The sequence below is a fragment of the Sipha flava genome, unplaced genomic scaffold (assembly GCF_003268045.1).
Source record: "Sipha flava isolate LNK unplaced genomic scaffold, YSA_version1 228_pilon_pilon, whole genome shotgun sequence".
NCBI classification, from domain to species: Eukaryota; Metazoa; Arthropoda; class Insecta; order Hemiptera; family Aphididae; genus Sipha; species Sipha flava.
This window is the reverse complement of record NW_020272864.1, coordinates 236,948-259,968: the sequence shown is the minus strand read 5'-3', so window position 1 is coordinate 259,968 and position 23,021 is coordinate 236,948. Positions and strand designations below refer to the sequence as shown.

Below are 23,021 nucleotides of genomic sequence, written 5' to 3'. Positions count from 1 at the left end.
TTTGTATAGGTGTATTATGTACCTAGATGGTTGTAGTACAAAGCTGCTACATCGTTGCCCCATCAACTGCCCTAACCCGGGGCTCGTGCGGCAATGCACACTATGCATTGCTTTTACAGCACTGGTTCAGAACCATCAAGGGTAAGGACAAAAAAAAAGAACCCCCGAACGTTACAATGTACGCGATGTGTGTATTATTAACATAAAATATTAACAAATCTAATTTTAAGCGATTTCATAGAACCTAACTTTGGGAAGGGATTCTAATCTAATGACTAATTGCATGCTGATCTGAATGTCTTTTCTGTCTCCTAAAGTCTCGATTCTCGCGTTTCGCAGCACTGTTGACACGACGATTTTCATCTGGTTCATAGCGTACTTTTGTCCTGAAACAATGGTAGATTAACACGCACGTTCCTAAAAGTGATTTTTACATTCTGTTCAGAATATAAACGATCAACGATGTTAACCCCCGTGCATACGATTTACCGATACAGTTTCTCGCGCCAGCGCTGAACGGTATGTACCCGAACACGTGCAGTTTTGATTTGATATCTTCGTCCAAAAACCTTTCTGGAATGAATTCTTCGGGATCCGTGAAAATTTTTTCGTCGCGATGCTGGATAAACGGGAACACGCACACCGTCGTCATCGGAGGAATGTTAAAGTTTTCTACAACATCGTATTTCGTACAGTTAAACAACGCGATAACCGCACCGTACGAACAATAAGCGGTCGCGCAGAAATGGACCACTTCCGATAGCGTTAAAAAATCCATCGATATCTGCTAGCTGCTGTGCATAGGCCCGCGCACCGCAGGCGTTTCATTACAAACTATTGTCGAACGTTTTTCTTCTATACGTGACCGTGCCATGTTTCCCCCCTAGTACACCACATCCGTTTCGCGCTCATCAGCTACCCTCGTGCAAGCCTCAGTCGACCATCCGTAACGGACTCCTTTGTTTTTACATTCCTGTTCGCGACACCTGTCCAGCCTCGTGACCATAATCTCATGACCTGTACTCACAAACGGTGTTACTACTTGTACACTCGTTATTTCATCATTCCGAATCGTCAATAATCGACTGTTTTGATAGTCGACTGTTCAGATAGTTTAAAATAATCGAGTTAATTGGTTAAACAACCGACGGTTTGAACTACCGAATAGTTCGATGGTTTTCACTCGGTAGAGAACATCACTGATTGGCGCGTTACCAACGCACACTGGAATGAACTCATTGCTATAAACGCGAAATAATCCCTCTTTAAAAATGTTTTCACACCTCGAAATAAATGTAGTGTGCTAATTTAGAACTTAGGGATGCTAAACACCCCCTGGCACGCGCGCCAATGGGGTTACTCACTGAGATGCAGCGTGGTCTGCAGTTCCCTCGTAAAGCCGGGCACGCTCGGGTAGAGTCGAAGCGATTCCTTGATCACCGCTTCCGTATACTTCATCGAGTTCAGGTCCTGCATCGTCGCGTCTCTATCCGAGTCACCGAAGATCCCGTACAACTCGTCCCGGGCTCTGTCCTTGGAACGATTTTATCAGTGGATTCGCAAATCGCGCGCGCTCTCGTATGACGTATCATCATAGGCGTAAATTGGGGGGAGGGAAAGGGAGACATTGCCTCCCCTAGAATAAATTAAGAGGGGCAGTGCCCCTCTGATATTTAACATACCTTGTTTTAAAATAAGTACAAACAGCTGGTTATAGCTATAACTATATAACTTTTTTTTTTTTTTAAATCTTAATTTTCAATTTTCGTTGTTCGTCTAACATAATGTCAGAAAATTAATAATTTTATATAATAATATGAAGGTAGTCAAATGACGTTTAGCCGCGGACACCCTTTTTGTTAGATATGTAATTATATATTAGTCCCCTCCCCCTAATAAATTTTCAAGTTAAGCCCATACGTATCATGATGTTACGCATCGTCCTTACTTGAACGTCCTGGTGCATGGCCAACAGCAACAGGGTCAACGTCATCGACACGGATGATGTGTCGTGACCTTCGAATAGAAACGTGTCCACTTCTTCCCGGATGTCCTTGTCGGTCATCTGGTCCGGGTTTTCCTCCAGAAGGTTCAGGAGTATGTCCAAGAACGATTTATTTTCCGTTTTCCCTACAGCACACATTCGTCGAAAATTTAAAAACTTAAAAATTCTCGTAGGTGTGTGCAAACTCTCGCACGGCCGCGGGAAAGACGATGACACAAATCGTATTTACGTACCGTATTTTTTTTCAGGTAGTACGTTTTGATTTTTTGCGTTTTTCAACAATGCCCGTTTATTTTTTATCACCTGATCAAAAATGCACACATGTGAAATATTAACCAAGTGAAGTTACACGTCAAATCATTACAATACTGTTAAAATTAATTTCCGTAAGAACGTTCGACGTGTGGTACGATTTCAAGTGTTTAAGACGAAACTTTTAGATTTTAATAAAATTAACTATGATTCGTTTATGGTTACCGCACTCAAAAGCCATACGGACTCAAGTGTTAAATCCTATGTGGGAAATTTCCAAATAAAATCGGTGCATCATTAGAATCTGAAATATTTTCTGTATTTCATTTGGTTCCTGGGACGTGAACGATTGAAAATCATTTAATATCTGATGGTGCTAATGAATAAATCGAAAATAAGCAACTGTGAATATAGGGTATTGTATATACAGTATACAAGTGTTTATTTCATAATATTGACCGGGGGGGGGAAGGGTACTACCCACCCAGAAAAATAATATATAGCCCCCCCTTAAAAAATATATTTATTTAACATTTACTTCTATGGCATGCCGTATATCACGTATCCCCACCACCGAGATATAAGAATTGCAATTATGAAATAAAAATAACATTTTATTGCAGTAGACTTTGGTTCAACCATTGAACATTGAGTTCTGTTTAAAAGTTCAGTATAATCATTTACCAGAATACATTTTTCTTTCCACTTAAATTCGAAAGTATAAAAATGTGATAAATATATGTTTTATGCTGTGGAATATAGTTGCGTCAGTAAAAAGGCTAAGTGTTGCAGTGTAAAATAATAAATGTTAATAATAGATTATTATACATTATCGGTGAAGTCATGCAGCACTTTGATTGATTTGTAAAACTTCCGACCACTTCCGCTTATTCTGAAAATGAAATCATTCCACAGCCAAAATTTGAAAATTCGATCAGTCACTGATCTGCAAGCACTTGAAAAAAAATTGATTTATTGTAAATCAACCAATTGAAAGACTGAATTTTAAATGTTTCTATAATTTCATTAATTGATTTTTATTCGAATATTTTTGAGATACACAATTATTAAGTTTTAAATGAAATTTTAACGAGTCAATCGTTTTCAAAGGATACAGTTTGATATTGATTTTGTTTGATGTTTTTGAAAATGTGTAATAAACTTTACTTTCTGTATCTTCTGTACGTTTACACTAACGGTATATTGAATACTTACCAACTCTAAAAAATTAAAATTAAAATGCTATTTGAATTACCTTTTAATCGATTGGACATATTGAACCGATTTACCTTCTTGCGCATTTATTTCAGTGCCCATAATGGTTTCTAAAAAAAAAGAAAAAAAAAATTAGTTAATTTGTACAGTTAAAAATCGAAGTACACGTGTTCACAAAAATTAAAATTTAATTCAAAGATACAGATTTCTTGATAAATATAATTGAAATATTTGGAATACGTTCTCGACCGATAAAACGCGAAAACAGTTCGTCTTCAAAATCAAATTGTCTTATTCGTAGAAAACTGATAGTTATAAAACGGGTGTACCCACAACAAATGCCGAAGTTCATGGGAAGGACGTTGTTTTAGAAATGTTTTCGTCGATAAAATGAAAAACAGTTAACTGAATCACAAGAGCGAATCGCACGACGCGTGACGTATGCGTACCCGCCTGCAGGAACGTAGCAAGGGGGGGTTGAGGTGCCTACGTCCCGGACGCAATTCACAGGAGGGCACAAAAATGAAAAATTTGTTACTTATAAGTAAAAGCAATATTATGTATTTATGTAATTACTTATATAACTTATAAATATAATGTTATAGTATAACAGTTATATCTATGAATCCACTTATAATTGTTATGCATATTTATATTTTAATAAGTTATCGATTTAAATAAAATTAATTAATGCTTATACGAGTATAATTATAATGAAAAATCATTATTTATACTACATTTATAAAAAGTATTCAGTTTATTTCGTAAGTTTTTTTTTCTATAAAATAAAATACTTAAGGGCGTTTTTTGAAGTTTCACCCCGGTTGCAATATTTGGTTTCTACGGCCCTGCCCACATGTGTCGCAGTGCACTTTCGACGAGACAATAATGTTAAACAATCACCGCAAATAATGTCCAGAGAACACAGCGTCACGTATTCCGTGATGGATATCTCTTTGTTGCTCGTCGAGGACGCCTCCAACAGCTTTTTCGCCAACACCCGCGAATGTTTGTTTATTGAAGGATTGTACATGTCCAACGTCCTGAAGTGAAACGTGTTGGTAAGGAGCTTCCGTCTGTTTTGCCATTTGGAACCTGCGGAACGATGTAAAATTGTATTCGCACAGCGGCCGCGTGCATTGTTCTTTCTCAATCCCAACTGTGCCTCACAACGTACCCGAGCTCACCAAAAGGCCATCGTTCAGCCAAGGTCTCAGCATTCTGTACTCGGGACCCTTGTTGATGTTTTGCGTGTTCGACAACAGGATCTATACGTCAAACACGACAACACACAATTTACATCGGTCAGATACGCACTAATGCATGTATCACATGGTAATCGCAATCCGATTTGTTTGTTTTTCCTTCGCTCACGTTATACAACCGACAAGTCGTAGAAGAAGTCATGAACATGACTTGGAAACGGTGAAACGCATTTATTTCGTTTGGATCGCGAATATTTTGATCGGACGATGCGCGCGTGACATTTTTGCGTAATCGTATTACATCAAATATCAATTATTGTTGTTTGAAACTCAAGAATCACGTATTTTTTCGAACGTATTTTAACGTACATAAATTCAATCGCGAGTAATAATCGGCTTATTCATCATAGTTAGGGGACGGATGCGCTGTAGTGGTCAATAATTAGTAAAATTAATTGCATCGTTAATAATAAAAAATAAAAATACACCAATAGTTTAGCTTGAAAAATAAAAAATTGTACTCAAAAGTAACTTTTTGTTATAATTTATTAGAATTCGTAAATTTTACAAAATTTTACAAAATGTTTAAACTCTAAAATGTATAAAAAATATATTTCTTAAAAAATCTAATATATTGAAGTATATGATTTTTTTTTTTTTTTAAACAGTGGAAGAACTTGATTTGATTTTTGGCATATTTACAAAAAGTAAAAGTACATGACCACACGAAATTCATGGACTGACTGAAGAACAGATTGTCAAATAATCACGTTTCTTAAATTATATTGAACGTGTTAAACATTATCTTATCTATATAGATTATAAATATAAGAAATCCCATAAACCTAGTCTAAATGACCGATATGGTTTTAAAAATAATCAAACTATCATGGTGACTAAACATAGTTTATTACATATATTCATATTCAATACACAATAAATTATCTAAACTTTATCTTCCAACTTTGTTTATGTCTTGACTACATTCATGACAATTTATCGAATTTTATTTTAATATTCACCGACGGTTCAGTTTCTTCACTCTCGGCTGGCTTTAAATTTTACATTTCCGAGTACCATATCTCTTTCTCTAATAATTTTCCCACTGCTTCCTCTTACACTTGTCGTATATATATTTATATCTCTGGTAGTATACAGCGAAACAGAGTAACACCAAAGTAAATAAAAATATGACAATTTGAAAATTATTTATTAAAATGCATAAGTTAAAAATAGTTTTATATATCAGAGCTTATATCGCAGCAAAGTCGCACTACAAATGTCCCGGTCTCTCATTCGTTTATTCCTTAAATGTAATTTACAATTTGGACTCACTAAATTTGTTATACTGGTTTATATAACATATTACAAATGTTGTTATAAACATTTTGTGACGATTGTTTTTACAATTCGCATCATCACATGTTACATATTACTTACTACACACTTCTGAATGTTTTGTCATTGAATCCCTCTAACTTATACTAACCTTAACTCTTAATAAATTCCAGTTGACAACTTATTTGCTGTCCAGTCTACTATCACTTACTACAAATGTTTTTAAATTAAATTACTCGCCTTTTAGTATCAGGATAAAATATTTACTTTACATTATTACTAATACTGGTATTCAATAGTCGATTTCTGGTTTTCGATTCCTGGTCCCACAGAAATCTTAAGGAATAAGATTGCTGATTCTTTAGCTAAATCAACTTCTACTTCGAATCGTCCACCTATAATGCTATCTCTTGCACTGACTTTTGCCCTACTCTGAAAATGTGCACCTACAAAACTATGGGAAAAACTTCCTTCCTATTTTGCTTCTTGTGATAAGGAAATTGTTACTACTATTTCAATTAACCCGTGGTTTTATTATCTTAACTTACCCAGACAAACTATAGTTTCCAACTATAGACTTCGAATTGACAATAAGTTACTTTCTTGTCACTCCTTTGCACTTAGCATAAATTTCCTTCTATTTGTGACATTCCTCATATTTTCTTTGATTATTAATTTTTATTCAAGAAGTGTACTTGCTTTTTAAATTTGCTTAATTTTAGTAAGATTCCCTTCAATTTGAAGTACATTTTTTCTTCCCAAACACCTACTGTAATCGAGTCTACTATTTCTTTCTTATATCAGCTGGTTTTTAATTCAACGTTTCGTTTAATTGTAACATTCGTGTTTCTAATTTAGTTTTAATAAGAGTTTTTATTTTATTTTTTTTATTATAATGATAATGACTATTAAGATTAATTATTACACAAAATCTGAATAAAAAAAAGAAAAATATTTTTACTATATATAAGTACATCAATTAAATAACTCAATCATATACTTCAGTCTTAAAGCTATTTAATATATTTTTTAAAAACTATATGTAATATAGTTAAAATTGTTTTAAAAATTAGTAAAGTCAACAAAATTGTTGTTAAAATAAAATAATTTCGAAAATCACGAAAAATTCCACTTGACATTTTTTTTTTAGATTTTAGTTCGTATTAACACGTATCGTATTTAAAGCTTACTTATTAATAAATTGAAGCAGTAAAAAAAGTTGCAAATCCAACAACATCCGTGCCCTAATCATAATATTTATTTAATGTATTAGAAGTAGGAAAGATATTTTCTTAACACTTTTTACCGTTACCAGCTTTATCAAACCGAGTTAGAATTATTTCACTGATTGATGTGATCCACCGTAAACAATACGCATCGATCATATTATGTGGTTGATAGCAATTTGTTCGGTATTCTCAAAGTTTTAATTTTTTATTTTGTAAACAATAAACGTGTGATATAATTCTGATGCTAATTATTAAGCCGTAAGCATAGATCAAGCGAATCGAATAATTTAAAATATCGTTAAAAAATTGATAATTTAATATAATAATATTATAACAGTGAAGATAATAGTAAACATAATATTGTAATAGAATGCAAAGGGAAACTGACTGTACGCAGACTATTATGTAATAAAAACACTAAGAGTCACCAGAAACAAAAATAAAAATAATAAACCTGCAGTTAATAATCGCCGTCTAATAATGACTATAATAATAATAATAATAATAATTTTTATGATCTCTCACTGTAAGACATTGGATTCGCGGTAGTTGCTATAAAAACACGTTACCTACATACGTACGTAATGAGCTAAACTCAATTATGGTTATGGACGTTACTCATTCCACGTATACCGACGTTTTATAATAAAAAAACATAAAAAGTATACAATCGTATAACGATTTTGTTATAATATTATTGTGACTTTTTTTTTAATATAAACCTTCTATGGAGGAAGGACAAAAAAAGCTTAGATGGCCGCGGATTGGACCACATTGGTGTAGACCATTGCTGATAAATCCAGGTTTATAATCAATAAGGAAAAACAAGTCAAATCATGCGTAAAAACCAAGAGTAATTAAATAAATTACCATAATACTTATATATCAAGTAAAAAAAAAAAAAAATAAACATTTAGAAATGTGTCCGTCAAATCTGCATTTCTGCATTCGATTCATCTTGTACACTTACTTTTAAGTCATCTGGATCTTTTAGCAAGACGTATGACCGTCCTGCAATGTTGAAATGAACTATCGGACCTTTGTTGTGCATCAATTCCATATACAACGGTAACATTTCTAAGTATTATTAAAACAAAAAACAACGGTCGAGAAAAAAATTTAAAACAAAAACATTTTGCTGTACACGTTTTTGGGATAAACAATAAAATACCTAAAATATATATTATTTTTTTCGTCGACAATTATATCATAGGTTGTCGAGTGATCCTACACTATTACGGGCATCTGTATAATGTGATCTAAAATTGGGTTGGAATCAGGCGCGGATCTAGAGTTCAAATAGGGGGGGGAGTCATTTTTTTTGAAAGGACAAAAAGATAATACACAATTACAAAATAATGAAAAAAAAAATTATCAATTAAAATTAGAACGTTATTAATAAATAAGATTGTTAATTTTTAAAATTAAATTACAAAGTTTAATCTTCTTTGTTTTGTTTTTCCAAATTTAGAAATAATATCATGAATATTTATAGGTATATTCTTGTGAATATTGAGCAATGTGAGACCCGTGAAACGTTTCTCTCCCCATGTTTGGACGAAGGGGTTGGACCGTAGCATGTTTTAAGGAGCAATATTTGGGTGTTTCGTATAGCATTTATGTTTGACCTGTGTCAATGTGTAAGAAATAAATTACGTTGACCCATATGACTCCCCACTCTCTGGATCCGTGCTTAGTTGGTATTTATAACAAATGCAACACGGTAAAAATTGGACTGCAACGAAATATGATAATGTATGGATCAATAAACGGGTGCATTTGTCGTTCGATCACGATTGAATTTAGTACCGAACGATTACATAACATTATGATACCATACATTATTGTAAACATATGATATGCGTTTTTAAGTTTATTAAGCAATTATCATTGAAATCATTAACGTTTATTTTATTCTATGCAGGATTCCGTCTTGCATTGGGTCCTGCATAGAGATGTTTAACTGTATCGTACAGTTGAACTAGTGGCGTCGTGGGAAACGATGAAAAATATAACTGACCGTGGTCTTGGGTTAACTTCTCTACTGTTAATGTCGCACGAAGAACATTTCCGTTTGTTGGGAACGTGCGCTCCACCGTCGACTGGATGTACAATCTAAGAGGAATCTTACGATTTTAAGACGTGATACTGGTAGGCACGTAGCCAGGTGGGGAAGAGGCCGGGTGGGCCGGGTATCCCTTAGATTTACTCTGACCCAGGAACGGACGCGCGAATTCGAATACAATTTTTTTTTACCAAGTATTAAAAACATGCTATGCTTATGCACATTAAACAAATCTAATCTGATAACTGTTCAATAATTTAATTTATTATGATTTTGATTACTAAATAATTTATGTACAGACATATTTTTATTATATTACATTTTATATTCGTAGGAAATGTTATCTTATAAATATAGCTAAACATATTTATAGTAGACATAATCAGTGGCGTATTTAGGAGGGGACTAAGGAGATAAATCTCTTGCCTTGATCTATTTATTTTTTTACATCCGTTGTTTTACTCGTATTTTATTTACTTCATATAAAATTGAAAATATTATATATTTAAATTTATATTATTATAATTAATTTATAGTTATTATTAAAAATTTGTAATATTTACTACCCGTGTATTTGAAGAGGATTGTCATACCCCCCCTCAAATAGATCCTAAATACGCCATTAGACATAATATTAAATGGGAACTAGTGTCAAATAATGCCTTCTACAGGCTCTACAAGTTCTCAATATAAAACAAATCATGGAAAATGATGCAAATGCCCTAGATTGTTAATGTGAAAAATATAATATTTAAATAAATATATAATTACAATAATTTGATAATTATTCGTCATGTCAATGTGATTTCTATTGTTGAATTGCCAACGCATTGATATTTGGTTTATAATTAATTTAATAGAATACACGAGGCACTACATTTATCAGTCGGTCGGTTTATTAAATCAGATTTGACTATTAATATTTAATTATTATTATTAATAATTATACATATACATATACATATATATATATATTACATGTTGTTGTTATAAAATGAATCTATGAAACTAGTGACTTATAAGAATAAATCGAAGAAAAAATTGACAAAATTGCTAATGCTACCGTATCACGTCGTGTTACGTTTAGTATATTATCTACATTCTCAACGAATCTAGAGTTTAATCTTCTGGAAGGTGTCGAAAATTGGGAAAAAGTGAAACTAACATTGGGATGTTGTAATTTATTGTTAAATGTATAAATGTGGAGTAAAAACGTTAATTATTCGCGTAACCGCAAAATTGTTTTGTGTGCCGTCTTGGGCACGCTTGCCATGGATTTAGCATCCCTGGTCTATAGTATACCTTTAGGGTGTTTCGTCGCCACCGTCACCGATAGTTTTACCTCGTCCCAAAAGGATTTCGTTAGCGACGGCACGTGCGACGAGAGCTGCCGGTATTCCAACGGTTTCTGGAGGCGCGAATACACCGCGCGCAGTATTAAAATCAACAGCGGAACCAACGCGACCACGGTGTACACGTTTAATCCGTACATCGTGATTGGTATTTGTTTTAATTAATTTTTTGTTAAAATTTTTTTTTACACCACGTATTTTTATCCGGCGAGCGACTAATAACACGGCACACACTATCGTGCAACAGTCGCCCGTGTCCACGTCGGTGATCCGGAAAAAAAAAATAAAAAAACGAGCGTTCGTCGATCGACTGATGAACGGTTGTTACGATATCGGTCGACGATCATAACGAAGATGTGTCATGCGCGCGTTAATTGCATCCCAATCGTCTCGTAACGGTTTTAAACGAGTTGTTGACGACCGTCGGCGTGGATCCGTCAACACGACGTTTAACTCGTCTGATAAGCTTTTGAATCGCTATCACATATTATAACGGGTGTTCGACTAGTTTCGGTTCATTATCACGGCATTATCGTGATGCAGTCCGCAACGGTCTTGGTCGTTTTACATTCGTTAGGGTCACACGTCGTATAATATGTAATGATAAGTGTTATTTTAATCATAATGTTTCAAAAATGTGTTAAAAAGGACACAAATCGAAATGTTATATTTATCATCTCATTTATCACGATTGTTGTATAATGATGTGTTTATAATAATAATAATAATAATAATAATTTCAGTAATAATAATAATTTATTTTTTAATCGATTAAATTAAGAAATTTAAATGGCGTACTATGTATTAAGTTAAGAAAATTCGTAGTCAGGGCCGTCCCGAAGGGGGGTCTTGGGAGGAGTCTCACCCACCAACGAAAAAATCAGTCGGCAGTTGAACTTGTTTCATTATACCCTAGGAGGACCTAATTTCACTTACGGAAAACAAATATTACATATTTCGTATACGGTGTGTACACGAATAAAATGTATATAATTACTTAATATACAATATAAAATATTATTTATATATAACTAAATTGTCAATTTTAAGAACGTGCGACACTGACACATATATACACGTTAAAAAGTAAAAATACGACTACATATAGTTGATTATACTACTTACATTTAGTAAAAAAATTGTAGTCGGCATTTTTCATATTATTTACCCCCTTTGATTTTCATCTTCGGGACCGCCCTATTCGTAGTCACACTACGATTTATACATAATGTCGTTTTTAATCCAATTAAAACGAAAAAGGTAATCGCATCAATATGGTTACAGTTCATGAAATTTAATTTTTGGAGCTGAATCTAATCTGATCACTACTTGCGCACTGACTTTTATGTCTTCTTTTGTTCCTATAGTTTCGAACTTCAATTTCCGTAGGATAGTTGATATAACTGTTTTTATTTCAGTCATAGCAAACTTTTGTCCTAGAATCAGTCGTGTTATTAATTCCTATGGCACGTATATGAAAATATTATTTGATTATAAATATTACCAATGCAGTTTCTTGGACCAGCACTGAACGGTAAGTACCCGAATATATTTCTTGATTTACTATCTTCATCTAAAAATCGTTCTGGAATAAATTCCTCGGGATTTGGATATAAATCTTCGCTTCGATGTAGAATATAAGGAATTATGAATATTGTTGTCAACGGAGGTATACTATAGTTTTCTGAAAAAAAAAATAATAATTTGCCTTACACAATGAAAATTAATCTAACACGATAAATACAATAAAAATATATATTGAATACAAGGCGATGTAATAGTACTTCGATTTTATAATAAAGTAAATGTCGCTTAATGATATGGATTACGAATCGCAAGCATAAATAACAGTTATACTGTATTTATAACAGTTTGTAGAAATTTTTACAAATTAAAAATACAACCCTACATTTTGAGTACAAGAATATAACATTTAAACGTATACCCATAGTATTGTTATTTATGAGGTGAAATAAATAGGTTAATTTTATGTACCAAGATTTTGAAGTTGTAGCTTTTATAAAATGTTTACGGTTATTGTGTTGTTATTAACGTACAATGAGTAATCAAATAACACGTATATCAGATGCTAGGGTTTGAATAAAAAAGAGAAGACTTACAAATACTCAAGTATAAATTAAGTTTATAAAAGCTCGATAAACTGAAGTTAATCATTATATTGATTTCTTTATTTGATAGAGGAGTACGAACTGTAATACATTTTAATCATACGCTTCGTACTAATAATATGTTTATTCGAACAAATAATGAAAATAAAAAATGAATATAATTAATTTTTTTATTGTTGCTTTATTACTTTTTAATATTCACTTAGTTGCATCGTAGTTAGTTATTATCATTAGAAATAATTCACTAATGAGTAGTGGGATTTTCTCGGACATTACATAACATTAATAACAATAAATTATGATTTGACAATTTGAACGAGGAAAACAATCGCAAAAATATACTGAAGTTATAATTTTTAAAATGTATTGATGATTATTTAATCATTATAATTACAACAAATGTATGTTTAGTTTCATCACTTGTATTTATTGTATAATTAACATAATCTATAAGTAAGTTAAATTACTTACTGATATTTAACGTAGTTTGTATTTCTCTCGTAATGGCTGGTACACTTGGATAAAGTCGAAGTGTTTCTTTGACTATTGCTTCTAAATACTTCATGGAATTGAGGTCATCCATCGTCACGTCTCTGTCCGAGTCACCAAAGATTTCCAGTATTTCATCTCTGGCTCTATCCTTTAATAGATTTCATTTAAGATTTATAACGTACGTATACAATACAAAATCTTACTTGTACATCCTGATTAAGTCCTAAAAATATTAAAGCTATTGTTATTGCTATAGAGGATGTATCGTGACCTTCGAAAAGAAATGTATCCACTTCCTCTCGAATGTCCTTATTAGTCATTTGATCAGGATTTTCTTCCAAAGCATTAAGAAGTGTATCCAAAAATGATTTCGTTTGCATTTTTTTTGAAAATAATTTATATTGTTTCCTCAAAAAAAGAGTTGTACATTATTGAAGATATGACATAAATTAAAAGTTGATTTTACTCACGGGAATTAGTTTCAATCTGCTTATGTTGACTTTTTGAATTGTTTAAGGACTCTTTTTTAATCTTTATTACCTAAATAAATACAAACACTTTATTGGTTTTACATATATTTTGGCCGAATATTGAAAGACACATTTAAGTGAGCTAACATTGTCGGTGAATTCATGTAGCACTTTGAGTGATTTGTAAAAATTTCGACCACTTTCACTTATTTTGAATATGAAATCATTCCATAACCAAAATGTGAAAACTCGATCAACAATTGATCTGCAAACACTTGAAACAACATAAATTAAAATTCATCATATTATTTAGACATTCAAATTCGTTGTTTTTCATATTTTGTAAATTAATTTATTAATTGAGTAATTTATTTAATTTAAAATATATATTAATTACAAACAATACTTCTTAGCAATTTTATACCAGTTGATCAGTTACCGATCGGCAAGTGCTTAATATAATATTGATAATTAGGTAATTAATTGACTGAATTTTAAATTTTTTGTATTTATTTTTTAAATAATATTCAGAAAGTTTGTCGATTTATCAAATGTAGTTATAAATTTAGTATAAAAACTTTAAATCATGTTCAAAATAAGTAATTATACATTGATCTTGTTTTAATATTTATAAAACGTGAAATATAGTAAGCTTCCCCATTTTTGTCTTTATCTTCTGTATATTTACTTCGACAGTCTACTATTATGATATACTTATTATTAGCATAAAAAAAAAAATTTAGTTAAAATCAGTCTTAAATTACCATTTGATTGCTTTCACATATTCAATAGATTTACCTTCTTGAGCATTTACTTCAATCCCCATAATAGTATCTAAAAAAAATAAAAATAAAAATTCACAATCGTAATGTGTTATTAATTTGGTATAACTGTTTATTCGTTAAACTAAAAATCAAAGTTGATAAAATTTATCGAAATAGATTATTCTATAAATATAAGATTATTACTAGAGATTGTATTAATTAAATTGTCACATAACACATAATTGAATAATTCATATGATTATTACGCGTGTAAAGTAGGTACTAAATTCGAATGAATATATTAGTTTTTTTTTTTTTTTTTTTATTTAAAAGAATATATTTACAATCTATTTTTACAATAATCAGTAAGTGTGATAACAAGGTTTTTTTTTAACGTTACAAATATTGGAATAGGAAGACCCTCAGTAGTGCCACCTGACAAGATATTACTTTAAGTTAATTATTTGGTATTTTAGTTTTTTTTTTTTTTTTATATATTAGTTTAAAAAATCATTGCTGTTATTGTATTTGCTTATCTAATTCAAAACGAAATAGCTTTCGGGTCAGTTATTCGTCGGATAATTTCAATAAAACTATCAAATAATTAATTACCACAAATCATGTCTAATGAACACAGCGTTATGTAATTCATAACATCTATTTCTTTGTCACCCGTGGACGCTTCCAACAATTTTCTCGCCAACACCCGCGAATGTTTATTTATGGAAACATTGTACATGTCTAGGGTTTTGAAGTGAAAAGTGCTTGTGAGGAGCTTTCGACGGCTCTGCCATTTTGAACCTACAACACATTGTTTTATTTATAAGTATCGTACGTACGAATCATATCCTCCAGATATATCCAAATGTATCAACCTGAGCTCAATAAAAGGCCTTCGTTCAGCCAAGGTTTCAGAATTTGATAATCTTTGCTTTTGGTTATATTTTTTGTGCTGGATAATAGAATCTATAATAAAGGCATAATGCACTGTTAATTTTTGTTGTTCAAAATGTCTAAATTGCTCTCACCACAAACAAAAAAAAAAAAAAAAAGGACCGCAGAGTTGGCTTGTTTATTAGGTATTATTTATTTTCATCAAGATACAAAACGGTTTACGATCAACGATTAAACGTTGCAAATTATATGGGATAGTTATATTTTTAGTCATAATTTTGTTCTATGAAATCGAATGTTATTTTCATGTAAAAATCATTTATATATTTTAGATAGAAATTGAGTTGTTTTAGGTATTTTTAATGAGTATTTTTCTACTGAAATCCTCCATAGTTGAAGATTTTTATACAATGCTATAGTTAGGTAAATGTGACTAGTTAGATTGAATTGGTAAACAGAATAGTTGTACATTTTAACATTTACTGTCTTTAGTTCAAAATAAGACGTGTTACTACGCGAGTCCCAAAATGATAGAAATAAATTAAACACATATAATAATAGAAGTTGGAAAATATGGAATAATCAAAGTGAGATTACCTTATGTAAATTAAAATATACTCCATTTTTGAAGTTCAAAGTAGAACTATAACACCGTATGCATATGGATTAATTAATATTAATGTTTGTCTGATTTATAAAAAAATCCTATCGATAACGGTGTTCCAAGTTCACTCATATATCATAGTTTCACGTATTGCTTGAAATGTTATCAGGAATAAAGCAGATTATTATCTGTGTTATGGTGTCAATAATAAAATATTATTTTGTACATACTTTTAAGTCATCGGGATCGTTGAGCAAAATGCACGCTTGTCCTGCAAGGTTGAAATGTACTACTAGACCGTTTTGATTCTTCAGCTCCATAAAAAGTGGTAATAAATCTAAAATTTTAAAAATAATTTAGTAATTATGATAATTAAGAAAACAATAATTTAATAACATTTAATAAATCGAAAGCTAGAAATATTGTTGAAGATGTGTGACGGCAACAATTTTTTTAAAAATATTTTTAGATTTCATTTATGTAATCTATCAGCTTGTCGATAAAAAATATATTAATCGAAAACCATTTAATAAAGTCATTCAATGTACTACTCGCTATGTTTTTTCTTTCAAATCGAGTATAAAAATATATTGCAGAATTGTCTTTGTCGTTAAGTAATAAGGTTCTTATGACATAAACAGTTAGGATTATAATAATAGCCTATAGTCATTTACTTGGTTACTGATATTCTCAAATTGTCTCGATTTTCGTATTTTTTATTGATTTGAATACAATAGAAATGGTCCGATTGGAATTCAGTTTCATTATGTGTATTGCTATAGAATGTTTGGCTTAGACGACTTTTGCTTAGTAACCAGTTGGGGAAATTGAGCAACATGTTTTTGGCGAACATCAGTCTATATATAAATGAACAATGACTTGCTATAGTCAATCGTCTTCATGATTTTTTTAGGGAGTTTTATTAATCGTGTATGTGGCCAAAATAAGCGTATTAATAAAAGTATATTGTAAACATAATTATCCACGTCGTGTGTGCGCTATTGGAATCTACTTAGATTATAAATTTCTGTCCCGTCCATAATAGAAAAATATGTATACGAGTATACCACACTTGACGATTTCCGAAATAACGCCAACAGAGTCAATTAAACACGGTACTAATCACACATTATAATTCGTTACACATTGCACATTGTTTTTTTTAAAACACGTTATATTTTGAACATTTTGTCTTATTACTAATTAAGTTATATTATAATAGATACACATTTAAATTAAAACGATGTTAACACAAAGTTAAGTCTCCTTAAAAGGATAATCACTTAATAGTGTATGGCATATAGCGTCTACTGTCTGGTTCTATATTGAGAAGAAAATGTAGACATAAAAACGTTTACAATCGGTATTGGTATTACGCGTAGTATAAGTGCAAAACAGAGTGACATAAATTTATTTTTTAATTTTTTTTTTTTTTTTTTAGTGACACAGTTTATTAATAAATTATGATGCCCTATTTGGGGCTTATTAAAGGTCAATATATGAGGGAGGGGAAATAATTTTGCGTCCCAATGTACATTGATAAATAAATATGTAAGTAAGAATAAAAAAAGAAAAAAAAATCCTCGCTTCGATCGGCCAATTATTTCTTCAACTTCATTGATGTTGGCTTGATGCACAGTTACGAATATATATTTTTGATTAACAATTAAATTATATTATGTTATAATAAAATCAATGTTGATATAACCTACATAAATGTAGTATAATTTATGTTAAATAAATTAATTAAATATAATTGAAATAAAATATTATGTTAAATAAACATAATTAAATATGTTTGGTAATAAAATTTTTATAATATAATTTTTACATTATAATAAATACATTTTTTTATGTATTTTTATGATTTTTAAAACATTTTTGCAATTTTTTTAAAGCAATTTTTGCTATTTTTAGAGCATTAAAATCCCAGCCCTAGTAATAAAAAATACAATTAGGGGGAAATCCACAGTTAGAGAACTGTAGATCAAGCTATTTTTAAGAGGCCATTTATTACTAAAAAAAAAAACACTTTATGATCATATAATATGTGTATTTAAGATAATTTTCAGTGAAATCATTCACATTTATTTTATTTTATGGCTTAGAGATGTTTTACTGTACTATACAATTAAACCAGTGGTGTCATTTGGGAAATGGCAACTGGGGCATTTGTCCCAGTTTAGTATTAATTTCAGCCTATAGTCGGCATATTTAAAAAATATAAGAAGTTTTTAAGAGGCCCTTTTTGTCAACAAATATTAAATGTGGGTCATACTGACCTCCTGAACCCCCATAGATGCGCCCCTGAAAAATTCAAACAACCTACAAAAATATCGGTATGACTTAAAATAGAATATTATTTCTACAATTCTCTTTTTTATCAATTTTAATGAATATCTTATATAATAAAACCGTATTTGCTCAATAATGGGAGATCTATTTTTATTTCCTATATATATTTATGTACATATATATGTAATATGTATAATTAAATGTTTACATATTATGATATATTATATGAAAAACTTTGATTTTTAATATAATCTATTATAGTACATTACTATATAATTATTATAATTTTAATTTTGAGGTTTCCAATATATTTACATGGTACCTTTTAGACTTTGAAGTCTGGATAGAGAGAATATAAAAATGTTTATATTATTTTTCTACAAATAATTTTGTAAAAATATTTATTGGTATAGATTTCTCTACAAATTTACCGCCCCCCAAAAATGTTCACCCGAGGTAAATGTCCCTTTTGTCCCCCCCTTAATGCACCCCTGTGTCCTATGTCTAAGATCACGGTGCATAATTTATCATTTATCGTTTGTCGATATTTAAAGAGCAGAAATGAGATTTTGAGTTATATGGCCTGTTTTGAGCCATCCATTTATAAGAACTTTAAAAAAAGCGATATGAGTAATTTTACAACTAGAATACCGGTGAAATCATAAATTCCAATGATAATCTATATTATTTATTGCGTTATATTTGATTAAAACGTACATTATATATCACTCATAAAACTGATAATACATGTAAACTTGTAATGTAGAAAAGAGCAAAGATTAATGATTTTAAATTTTAAATACTCAAACATTTGCCGATTTATAAATTAATAATCGTTCGTATGTAACGATAGATAGTTGATGATATGTTTTTTTTATCTATTTTGCTTGAGCTTCAGCATAAAAGAAAAGAAACTAAGATTTTTTTATATTAGTGTATATTAGTACTTAAAAGTTAGATAGGCTTAGTTTAGTGCATTAGTAGATTTATTTTTTTAATTATTCCTTATTTTTTTTTTATACAATTTTGAATTTTATAAATAACGAACAATTTACGAAATTTTAATCATAATATTGAATTTAGTTTTTATTGGAAACATGAGCTAGTATTATACCACCTCATTTATTTGTTTCTTTTTTTAAATTAAAAATTTCAAAAATCAATCATTTGAATATTTTTCAATCTCTTAAAACTTAAATTTTTGTAAAATGAATAATTTTTATGAGTGTTTTCTGTCTAATGAAAACGTAAATTTACAATGTATTTATAATTATTAGTTTTAACAATGTAACACAAACATATTTACATGCTGTTATAGTAATAATTCAAAACTCTAAAAGTTTAATTCACCTCTCCTGGAGCAAATGCGTCTTTAATAAAACAAATAAACTACATATTAAGTATTTTAAATAATATAGTCTCAAAATAAATATTTTGCAACAAGATTATAAAATAGGTTATGTAGTACAGAGTTACAGCTCGATGAGCGATGTTATAACATGTTATTTGTATATTATACCAACGACCTTGACACATTATTTAAACCAGTAGAAATAATACAAGTATAAAATACTGTTTATAATTAAATGACCAACATTATATATGTTTTTTATGCTATTGTCGCTATGGTTATAGATTTTATTTTCACCGAGAAATGTTGTGATGGAGGATTAACACTCAACGGCTTCAGGAATCCAACGAATTTTTATATCTAATCGGACAACATTGATTTTTACTTCAACTATTTAGTAGAGTTTAATGTAATTTTTATGTTATGAATAAAATTATGTCCAAGATTAAATTTCACGTTAAAAACGTAAACATTTTGTACACCGATGTCAAAATCAGCTTCAAATGCATATATTCATGTTACAAAAACGTTCACGGGTAGTTTTTTTTTTATATAACTGCATAAAGATATCGATTTTCTGTTTCATCCGAAAAACGTTACATGAGAAACATTAGGATACAATAATTGTATAATAATTATTATTTACTTAGGTAAGGAACCGTGTACTCGTAGTTAGTTGACACGACCAATAACAATGTTTAAAATTTCCTTTTTCCATGAACATCATGTGCCGTTATCGGATAATTATGTTACATTAGTGATTTATAAGCTTAAAATTATGCTCAGTTGGTGATTTACCGTACACATATTTCGCTTATTTATTCGTTCGACGAATTATTGTTCGTGTTCCTTTAAATCGCAATCGATTCGATTTTTTGACGTGTATAAACAATAAGTCTACTGTGCTTATTTTTGCTAAATATACCTTTAGGTTTGGCCATCGCCATGTTCCACGAAAATTTCATTTCACTCCATATAGTTTTCGTGACAGACGGAACGTGCGACGAAAGCTGCCGGTATTCTAGCGGTTTCCGAAGCCGAGAATAAACCACGATCGACACGAGACTCACTATTGAAACCAGTAGAATTTCGTAGAAATGTATCTCGAACATTTTTGCGTATTGTTATTTTTTCGCAGTCGGGCGGTTTGTGAGCGTTTGAAAATGTCAAACGCAAACAACGAGAACGAAAAAATAAAGCGTGAACGGAACGCGGTGGATATATTTCAAAACATCCGTGACGCCGACGACGCGTTACGATCGTGACTGAGGTACACAAAAGTTCGAGTGTAGCGGTAACCGGTTTGCGGTCCCGTCCGCCACCGTGTTTTTTGACATTGACATCGGGGCGTGCAGTTTTATGCGCGCGTTTATTTTTTTCTCTGGTCGTAAACGATAAGCTCTCGCTGTATCGAGTGCCAATAATTTCGTTCGCACACCGACGCGTTTGTTCGATCGTTCTCGTCGGTAATTAAAATATTTCCCCCGTTTGTTTATCGCGTTATATAGCCGTCATTAAATTTTTTCGTATTTGTTTATTAATCTTTATTAATTTTATGTACATAAAAACGACCGTTGTTACGTTGTTATCGCGGGTTCGATGCCGACAAAAAAAGAACGAGATATGACACGGGTAGAATTTGTTCAAATTTCAAAATGGCGCCCACGATAGGTTTCCGTGGCACGAAAAACGAAGATGTACGCGACGTAGGTACGCGAATAATTATTTGTTTTTTTTCTCGAATGGTAAAAATTTCAATTCATGCGCCATGTTCCGCCGACAAAGAGCGTTGCGGAGTCGGTAAAAGACGAACTTGGATTTTAGGGCGACGCACAGTTGTGAGAATGGGTTCGGACATTTTATTTTTCGAGAAGGGTCCAAGGACGTTAAAAATATTACTTTTGTTTTTGATTAAATTTTGAATACTTTTTGGATACATTTATTGTACACTCAAAATGTTGTACGTGCACGAGCGAACTGCATTTTGTTTGAATGGGCAAAAATACTATTGTTTCATGAAATAATTAAAGTTATATACGAAAATATGATACAGAAAAATTAAAACTTTACTTTTTGGTATTGAAGTGTACTAAATAAGGCACGTAAATGTGATCTTGTGGTAGCATATTTTTTTTTATTTAGTCGTCAAGGATCATAAGTTTCCGGAAATGAATGACATTCTAGAATACGGTTATTGCGATTTTTTTTTTCTTGGTTAATAGTGTTTTTAGTTATATTCAAACATTCTACAAAACTATTGTGTACGTCGTAATTAAATATGTGTACTTCAAGGATTTCTTAAATAATTATGTATTTATTACTATTAACCAAAACATTAGGAAAGAATTTCAAATATGGTACCTATATACTTTTTTATTTTATTGTGAAATAGAATATTTATTTGCATTTTTAAACATGCGATTTCGTATTATCTATAAATATAATCTTTTACGTAATTCACTATAACTAGTTTCATTTTCAGAGTCGAATTTATTGAGATTTCAAACGTGGGACTGATAGTTGATTCATCTTAATTCGATGTATTACTATGGTACGCCGTCGCCGATAATGTCAACTGAATATTAACAATTACAGTTGTTATTTAATTGTTATTATAATGAATACGAGTTCGCAGGAACCCAGAAACTTTCCTTTTTGAATTACTTTGGTACCTAGTAGATTAGGTACTACCTACGGTGTTACAATTTGAACTTGTCAAAAATTTGAACGACATAGTTTAACATAAAAAGTACGTCTATAGAACATAACGTTCCATATTTCAAAATGAAGATTTTTTTGTCGTTTAAATAAGCTTCTCAACGGTTTTTCCTTACCAATTCGTGCGTGGGCCGTGGACAATATTCAGTGGGAGTGTTCACATCAGTGCCATATCCATGGGGGGGGGAGGTTGGAGGTCAGAATCCCCCCCATGACCCTGAAATGATAAATTAACTTTTACATGAAAGACGGTTTTTTCTTTAACAATTTTATATTTTAGAATTTTGATTTGGAAATCATATTAATAGTTTGTATATATAAACACTATAAACGTATTATACACACGCTGCGCGCACGCGCGCACAGACACACACGAGTCATAATATTATGATCATATTTAGATACTTTACTACTACTTTAATAATTTTGATTGGGAACATAATATTTAGGTTTTTTACAACGGTTGATTCTGAATCGGTGGTCTGGTCCCGATAACTGAGATAAAAGCGATATCATTGTCTGTATTCAAAGTTTATTTTGGGTATACCCATAGACGGGAATCGAGGGCTTATGGGGACTAAGCCCCCCAAAAATGTAAAGTACAGATTTTAGCCCCCCTAGCCCTAAAAGTTGTTAAGTGACT

The 23,021-nt window shown here is 31.0% G+C and overlaps 1 protein-coding gene across 1 annotated transcript; it reads right to left on the bottom strand.

The window, feature by feature from the left end:
• Positions 1–187: 187 nt before the first annotated feature.
• LOC112683508 lies at positions 188–21,001 on the bottom strand. The gene is made up of 22 exons (XM_025554562.1): positions 20,586–21,001; positions 16,245–16,351; positions 15,392–15,482; positions 15,129–15,317; positions 14,517–14,586; positions 13,900–14,026; positions 13,753–13,822; positions 13,486–13,667; positions 13,262–13,430; positions 12,166–12,345; positions 11,944–12,097; positions 10,612–10,820; positions 8,215–8,321; positions 4,650–4,740; positions 4,376–4,567; positions 3,513–3,582; positions 3,086–3,212; positions 2,239–2,308; positions 1,949–2,130; positions 1,365–1,533; positions 490–672; positions 188–386 (listed from the first exon to the last, which is right to left on the bottom strand). Exons 1-22 carry the CDS (start codon positions 20,770–20,772, stop codon positions 226–228), a joined length of 3,087 nt encoding a protein of 1,028 aa, XP_025410347.1. The 5' UTR covers positions 20,773–21,001; the 3' UTR covers positions 188–225.
• Positions 21,002–23,021: the final 2,020 nt, after the last annotated feature.

What these genes read in the sequence shown, in the direction of transcription:
- LOC112683508 (XM_025554562.1), bottom strand. Translation starts at nt 20,772, where the DNA reads ATGTTCGAGATACATTTCTACGAAATTCTACTGGTTTCAATAGTGAGT. An exon ending in ACGATCCCGATGACTTAAAA is followed by an intron (nt 15,483 to 16,244) that starts GTATGTACAAAA and finishes CCTTTATTATAG; the next exon opens with ATTCTATTATCCAGCACAAA. An exon ending in TTCTCTGGACATTATTTGCG is followed by an intron (nt 3,583 to 4,375) that starts GTGATTGTTTAA and finishes CTTTTTTTTTAG; the next exon opens with AAACCATTATGGGCACTGAA.